At 51.0% G+C, this 8,030-nt stretch overlaps 1 protein-coding gene across 1 annotated transcript; it reads right to left on the bottom strand.

Moving 5' to 3' along the window:
* Positions 1 to 366: 366 nt before the first annotated feature.
* LOC132217777 (phosphofurin acidic cluster sorting protein 2-like) lies at positions 367 to 3,432 on the bottom strand. The gene is made up of 2 exons (XM_059668225.1): positions 2,459 to 3,432; positions 367 to 1,876 (listed from the first exon to the last, which is right to left on the bottom strand). Exons 1-2 carry the CDS (start codon positions 3,307 to 3,309, stop codon positions 367 to 369), a joined length of 2,361 nt encoding a protein of 786 aa, XP_059524208.1. The 5' UTR covers positions 3,310 to 3,432.
* Between the last annotated feature and the right edge of the window lie 4,598 nt (positions 3,433 to 8,030).

Genomic DNA, 8,030 nt, shown 5'->3' on the forward strand with positions numbered 1-8,030 from the left:
CTGGTGCCGGCTCCCAGGGTTAAGCTGAGCCCTGGTTTCCAGGAAGGGCAGGTCTCCAAGGCCAGAAGCCTGGTCACTGACAGTGCTGGGGGTCCTGAGGCCCAAACACACCTTCCATGATGCTCCAGCTCAACACTGCCCTCCTGACTCCCACCTGCCGGAGCTTTCTGGTTATTGAACAGAGCATTTGGGGGTCCCACTGAGGACAACCCCCTTAGGTTCCAGGCTTTGAGCGCATCCAAACTCAAACCGTTTCTCTGTGTTTCCAGGGTCTGTGTCTATAGTAAACTGAACTGTTCACAGAAAAGCAGCGCGATACTGCTGGGCTTGGCCCAGGCAGAGAGAAGGGCAGGGGGAGGGGCGGGGCTAGAAGGTGGAATTGTTGTGTTCGAAGATGCAGACGGGGAAGTGCTTGACGTGGGAGGACCACTGGGCTGCCAGCTGGAACAACGTCACGTCGTTCCACTCCACGCCGTCAATGAGGACCCGCTGCCTGTGCTCCTGGTTCTTGGCTGAGCAGACCAAGCGGCCGATGCCCTGGATGCACTGGCTGTTGGACGCCAAGTCCGTGCCCTTGTCTTTCTTGGGCAAAAACATCACCTTCTTTTCCTTCTCCTTGGTGATCACAGTCATGGACATTGTGGGCGTGGCTGCAGCCTCGCCGCTGTTGGGCAGCCTGCTGACCTGGAGAGACCGGAAGGTGCACTGGAGTGTGTTTTTGGTGGCAGGCAGGTCTTCCTTCTCCCCGCTCCTCTTCCTGTTTGTGGGCTGGGCTGCCGTCCAGTAATCCACCTGCAGCTCCATCAGCTCAGCACCCACACTCTGGCCGGGGGAGGATAGGCACCCACTCACTGACGACAAGGAACTTAACTTCTGTGTGGCCTCCCTGGTGGTGGACAGAAGCACATTGGAGCATGAGGGTACGGCTTCAGCTGAGTCTCCTGACATGGCTGAAATTGGCTCCACTCTTCGAACTTTCACTGCCCCCACAAAGGGAATGAACTTCTGCAAGGGCAGCTCGTCCGGGCTCTTCGGCTTAGAGGTGAGCATGGCCTCTGCGATGGGCAGTTGGAGGACACAGTTGGCCGCTGTGAGGTACTCTCTGATTTTCAACACAATGTTCTGCACAGCATCCTGGGGCTCCAGGTGGTACAACAGTTCCCACCAGGCCAGGTCCCGTAAGAGTTGGTGGTAGCGGCAATCCACGGAGCCCAGGTACCTGGCCAAGGGGTGGGAACCCAGCGGGATGACCAGGAAGCGCATGGAGCCCAGCCAGTCAGGGGTCTTGTGGGACAGCTGCTCCACAAAGACCCGTAGCACGGTGCTGAAGTAGTGCTGATCCCCCGCCACCGCGATCTTCACTGGCATGGTGGCCTCGGTCTTGCAGTTGCGGTATCTTTGTATCCAGGAGATGATGGAGCTGAAGGCCTCCTGCACATCCACCATGGAGGCGGTACACACGACGGGCAGCGTGTGCTGCTGCAGGACGTCCGACAGAGACTGCCCCTGCCTGTCGGAGGTGTTGATGAGGATGATGTTCTTGGGCAGATAGTCGTTGGACATGAGGCTGTCGTTCAGTTGGTCGAACACAGTCTGACTGGGGACCTGCAGTTGGATCTGTGGGTCTGCACAGCGCTCCTTGATCAGGCTGTTGGCCGACTCATTCAGGGACCTGCTCCAGCCCCGGCGGGCGGGCTGCTTCCCCTTGGAGCTGCTGGAAGGGATGACCAGAGACTCGGTCTTGGTGGTGTGCCTCGTAGTGAGCATGTCCTGGGCAGAGGTCCCTGCCTCCGGGCTGTCCCCAGGCTGTGCCGGCTGCTCCCCAGGGTTGGACATGCTGTGGGCCACCCAGTCGGAGCCACTGTCGCTTGAAAAGCTTTCACAGTATAATCTGGGCCTGCGGGTCCTGAGGACTCTGTCGTCCTCCTCCATATCTGGGCTGGACAGGCTTTCAGAATATGACATGAGCTCAGGCATGGGAGGGGTTGGGAGACGGTCATCCTCCTCCATGTCTGAGCCACTGTCCATGGGGCACACCACGCTCTGAAACAGAAAGGCCAGGTCCTTGTCCACATTGGGGACTTCCTCCTCAGACGCCTGCTCCGAGTCCAGGACCTCCAGCGTCATTTGGTACCTGTGCAGCCACTCTGCGACTCTCTGCTGGTAGTGCTGTTGCTTGATGGTGGACCTCCTCCTTCCTATCTGTTTCTCCAGGTCCAAGTCATCCTTGTCCAGGTCATGCCTGTAGGCGGCATTGTAACCGACCTCCAGCTCAGAGCAGATGATCTCAGACTCTCCCTCAGTGAAGTTATGCGTGGCCTCCACCTCGGTGCTGGCCGGCATGGCGTTGTCGAGGTGGTTGACGGTCTGCCTCGATTGGGAGAAGATCCAGCTCTTGACCACCTTGGTGGGTGGGGTGCTGTAGGCCATCGAGTCAGAGGCACTGCCACTGAACAGCTTGCCGCCCGGGCCCTGGGTCTTCCCGGGCATGTCGGCCAGCTGAGGAGGCTCCTTCTGGCTCCGGGCACTGTGTAAGCTCCTTGTCTCCGTCTGCCAGCTGGAGTGTGCCAGGCCTTCAAAGTATTGTCTGGTCTTGGGCTTGGTCTTGCTGAGGATGCTGCTATCGTCCTCCATGTCTGGGCCACTGTCGCTGGGATGCTTAAGGGTGTCATAGAGAAGGTCCAGGTCCTCCTCCACCTCAGGGACATGCTCCTTAGGGTCCTGATCTGAGTCCAGGACCTCTTCTGACATGTGGGACCTGGGAAGCAGCGCCATGACTTTCTGCTTCAAGTTTTGTTGCATGCATCGCTGCTGCCTCTTGGGCTGCCCAAGGTCAAAGTCAGCTTCTTCCAGGTCCTGCCTGTGTGTGAGATTGCAGCTGGTCTCCAGCTCAGGGAAGCTTTCAGATTTCCCCTCCATGTCGCTATCCATGGACTTGGCCTTGGGGCTGGCCGGCATGCTGCCATCCTCGTCTTTGATGGGCTGACTGGAGAGGGAGGAGATCCAGATCTCAGCCACCGTGATGGAGGACCCCTGGATCCTGCTGCTGAGGCTCAGCACCTGGGCACCCTCAGGTGGTCGCTGCATCAGCTCAGCCACGTGGACGGCCCCTGTGGCCAGTGTCCTGTAGCCCAGGATCCGGTTGTGATTGCACTTCCTCTGCTGCAGCATGATCTGCAGCTTGTTGCCTTTTCTCTTGAGGAAGTGGGGGTACTCCAGGGAGAAGGTCAGCGCCAGGTCAGTCTCCACTGGTCTGCTGCTGGGCAGCACAATCTCATGGGATCTCAAGATGCCCTTGGCGCCCTGCATCTGCACTGCTATCACCAAGGAGACGAGCTCCTTCTCCAGCCCCTTCAAGACCACCAGCTTCTTTAACGTGAAGCTGCACAATCTGGGCACGCAGCCAGGTCTGGAGCAGTCCACCTCCCAGGCAGAGAAGAAAGTCATGGGCACTGGCGTGTTGAGCACAGTGGGCGAGCGGGCCACGCCCGCAGGTGGCGAGGAAGCTGCAGCTGCTCCCAGCGTACAGGTACTTGCTGGTTTCTCCCCCTGTGGTGGGACAGAGGAGGGACATGATTGGTGGCAAGAGGTGGGGCACAGGTGATCGAAGGAGAGAGTAAATGACAAATAGTCACACGCTCATCTGTGACTCGCACAGGTAAGGCCTGCATGGTGGCCTTTCAAACTCAGAGACCGAAATTAACCACAAAGTTAACCTGAAATTAAAACTTGTTCCCTAAACACAGTTTATGGTGTGTAGTCATGTGCTAGGCCAGTGTCTTCCCTGACAAAGGTCAATCTTTACCTTAATGGAGCCTGTCTGTTGCCTTTTGGCATCTGTGATAACATACCTTTGGAATGTTAAAGGAATTTCCTTTTTCTCGTCACCTGGGAGCCCAGGCGCTGCTCTGTGCTCTGCAGAGACCACCAAGCTGCTTATTGCTATTGAGTTCATTGCTCACTATCCTGTGTGCTCCTGTATGAGAGCGGTATGTGTCTTGCCGGGAGCCGGTCCATGCTTGCTGTTTCAAGGGACCTGGCATATATGGCATACTTTTCTTAATATGTTTGCTCACCTTCTTGGCACTATGTGTTTTAACCAAGGTCACCTCTGAGAAAGGTTGTTTCCCCAGGTAGGGATTTTCCCCTGAAGTTAGGGAGGGATTAAAACCCCTTAACTAAGTGCCAGGCGGGTAATTAATCACTTTAACTACGAACAATAATGCTTAAGCTACATAGTCTTTACTCCCTGGAATGGAGATAAGAAACGCCCTAACCTTTGGAATAGAGATTGATGGGATTGAATCAACTGGTATAAATACAGATGCAACAAGACAGAAAGAGACAGAGCTTAGAAGAGAATTCAGAAGACAGAACTCAGAAGAGAGCCAAGAAGACAGAACCTACACAGAACCTACAGACAGAAGAACTTCGCTGGAGAGAACATGGCAAAAGATCCTGGACTGAACCTGACTACAGAAATTGGCAAGAGAACCTGACTAGAACCTGGTGACTGAACCTGGCTGGAGAACCTACAGAACCTGGCAATAGAACCAGGCAAGAGAACCCAACCATGCTGATCAACTGAACACTGCCTCCGTGTCATTCCTTCTTCGCTGACTCCGTCCACACCTTTGGGGACCCCTGGACCTGCTGGGGTGGGACCCCAGCAGTGTCTCTCATTTTACTTTTTATCTAATCCCAGAGCTTTCCATGCTTTGCTTTCTCCTGCCTCCCTAAGCAATGGATTTCATGTGACCCACATACATCTCCACTTTTGATTGTGTGTGTAAAAGCAGGTGCAATCCTGCCATTCTTGGAGCACTACCTCAATACAGTGAGATTTTGTTTTCCGGCCGCTGTTGGCAGTTGGGCTCCAATAAACTCACAAGAATTCTGCACCGGGTTGAATGCTGCTTACATTGCTATTTACTTGGCTTACTGCGGCAGGATTCCAAAGCTCACACAGGCCGCCCTGCAGACCCAGACCCGGTGCTGGGATCCAGCAAAGGGCCTGTTGGGCCACCAGTTCCCTGCCTGTCAGGTGAACTTGGCTAAGTTGTCTCTTGAATCAGGAACTTTCCTTTGCTTGTGATAGAGGGTTCGACTTTAGTTAAGCTGTATTTTAAATCCCCAAGGTGGAACTAAGGTGAAGGGTTGACAGAATCAAGGCTAAGGAGAGACCAGAGGAACCATGGGTGGCTGGTTTTTGACTCTGGGTTTTCATTTGGATTTGCTTTCTGAGAGTCTGAGCAAACATCCTTCACTGTATAAGTGAGAGCTGAACTTGCTCAGCTCCAAAGGAACACATCCTCCTTCTGACCTGAATCTTGGCTGTTCTTAAGCAACTAAGAATCTTTGTGGAGGTGTCAGAGGTCATTCCTCACGCCAAGCAGGAGCCCCATAGGGAAATTCATATTCAACTGTAATTCACCTGACTGGCTCCTCCGGGGGAGAGCCCATAAGGTCAGGTCCACCAGCGTTCCTAGCCCTTCCTGAGGTTTTTATTTTTATTTATTTATTTATCCTCACTCGAGTATATTTTCCCCATGGGTTTAGAGAGAGAGGAAAGGAGGGGGAGATACAGAGAGAAAGAATGAGAAAGACATCGATTGGTTGCCTCCTCCAGGTGCTCCAGTAAAGACCAGGGATCAAGCTGCAACCGAGGTACATGCCCTTCACCTTGAATCAAACCCAGGACCTCTCAGGGCCTGCATTCTACCCATGGAGCCAAACTGGCTAGAGGCCTTCAGGTCGCTTTAGATAACAGGGAGAGATGCCGAGGCACATAAGAGGGGTGTGAGCATAATGGAGCTCAACCCAGAGCAGCACACTTCGACCCACTCCATAACATCCCTGGAAAACTTGCTCAGATTCTGCAAATATAAAATAACAATAAAAACAAACACACCTATAATTAACATGGGAAGTTGTGCCTCCAGGGCTAGGACCTCCCAGACTCCAGCCCTCATTAACCCCTGATTGAAAGCCTTTTCTTGCAAGTGCTTTACAGAAATGGGAAGATTTTACTTGAAAATATCAACTGAGAAATGGCTAAGATAAATAATTTTTTTGCAGGAAAAAAAAGAAAACTAGAAATATGCTGGCCCCAAAATGAAAATGACTGAATAGGAAGCATATCTTCACATGGAAATTAGAAGCTTCTAAGGAGAAGCACAGAAAATTCTTTTAAAAAATAAATTAATGAGAAATTTTAGAGACTATCTCTGAACTCTCCTGAAGTGGATAAATGCTAACACCCCAATCTCCCCCTTCTGTAGCACGTCCACTACATCTTTTGCTCTCTGAGCTTCCTTGTCCAGATGTGTTCTTTCCCTTCCCTTCTTCCTTCCCCTTCTGTCTCCTCCACTGCCCCTCCCTACTGACTTAAGGGAAATGAGAATAGGAATTCTACCAGCTCCCTTTGGAGAAAAGGTGCTCTCAGCCAGAGCGGAACCAGCAATTGTTCTCCATTTTCTCTATGGCCCTGATTGGCTCCCAGAGAAATGTCACTGTTAGAACGTGTAATCCTGGCTATTCTAACCTATCGCAATTAATATACTCCTGGTTTCTGGGAGCAAAAGCAAGAGAATTACTAAATAAGGTTGTAAGAAAACTCCTATAGAGAAGTCTGCCCACTCTAGGGATAGAGGAAACTGAAATAGGATTTAGAAAAAGTAAACAAACAAAAGAAGCATAGGGTTGCTCCAAGGGTGTTTCCCCTTCTCACTGTTAGTTTGGGAGACCTTGAAATTATCATAAAACGGGATGCTACTAAGGCTCCTGTAGATACTGGGGCTATCTTATTTTTCTTAACCGCACCTACTAATTGCTTTCTCCATCGGACTAATCCTTCAGTACAAAAATGTCTGCTTTTTAATCAAAACCTGTTTCCTTTCAACTAGGGGTTGTTATGGATATATATATATATATATATATATATATATATATATATATATATATAGTTTGCTAATCAAATCTTTCCCAATTCACCTGATAGGTGAGGTTTTTTTTATATATATATGAAATCAGTGATGCCTACATATGCTTTTCCCAGAATAGTTATATATTTAGAATAAATGAACCAGATACTGAACCAAAATGGAAAGTAATGATTTTAAAGGAACCTGCCAGGAGGAAACTAACCTTGAGGCTGACCGAAGGTTTGGTAATCATCTTTTCTTTATTAGTATCTTCCACCAAAGCCTGAGAGATGGCTTAACAGGGTACCCACCCTACTCAGAATGTCTCCAGACAGCTCAGAGACATGCACACATGTCTCTAACACTGGGCTTGCTCATAGGTCTCTCTATAGATGCGGAACCAGCCCACAGTGACTTGAGAGTCCTCTTATGGAGTACATATTCACCAAGTGGGAGAAACTTGACCCTGAGAAACCCAAGAAAGAAGCCAATCTTCTTTTGTTACACCACCTACCTGGTCCCAATATAAAGTGGGTTATAGAGAGGTTTGGCACCATTATTTTTAAGACTATCATGCAGCTAGAACCTGTTTTTCATTCCCAAGGGAGATGGACAGAGGTTTCATATACCTGAAAGCCTTTATACCTCTCAGAGGTGTGTGCTTTCTGGAAGCTAGAAAAATGTTCCCAAATAGAAAGAAACATTCCAAAAATGGCGAATGAATTTGTCAGTCCCTTGCCAACATTTGGGTGGCAACCCAGTCCCTGGGGTATTAAAAATGACTATCCTTGTTTTACGAATGACATTTACAAGGGGCCAGATGTTTGGCTGCAGAAGCAATTCAAAGCCCACCAAATCCTTTTACCTTCCCCAAACCACCCCCCTAATTCATTTCAGAAACTTATAGATAACTAGAGGCCCAGTGTAGGACATTCGTGCACTGGGGGTGGGAGGGGGTGCCCCTTAGACAAGCCTGCGCCCTTTAGCAGTCTGGGAGTCCTCAGGGGCTGTCCAACTCACAGCTTAGGCCCGCTCCTCGCCTCCCTCCCCCCCCCCCCCCCAGTGCACTGACCACCAGGGGGCAGCTCCTGCGTTGAGTGTCTGCCC

This window comes from Myotis daubentonii, chromosome 16 (assembly GCF_963259705.1).
Source record: "Myotis daubentonii chromosome 16, mMyoDau2.1, whole genome shotgun sequence".
Lineage (NCBI taxonomy): Eukaryota > Metazoa > Chordata > Mammalia > Chiroptera > Vespertilionidae > Myotis > Myotis daubentonii.

Coding starts and splice junctions, on each gene's coding strand:
- LOC132217777 (XM_059668225.1), bottom strand. CDS start 3,309: ATGCAGGGCGCCAAGGGCATCTTGAGATCCCATGAGATTGTGCTGCCC. Junction 1,877..2,458: donor ACCCAGGGCCCGGGCGGCAA/GCTGTTCAGTGG, acceptor ATACTGTGAAAG/CTTTTCAAGCGACAGTGGCT.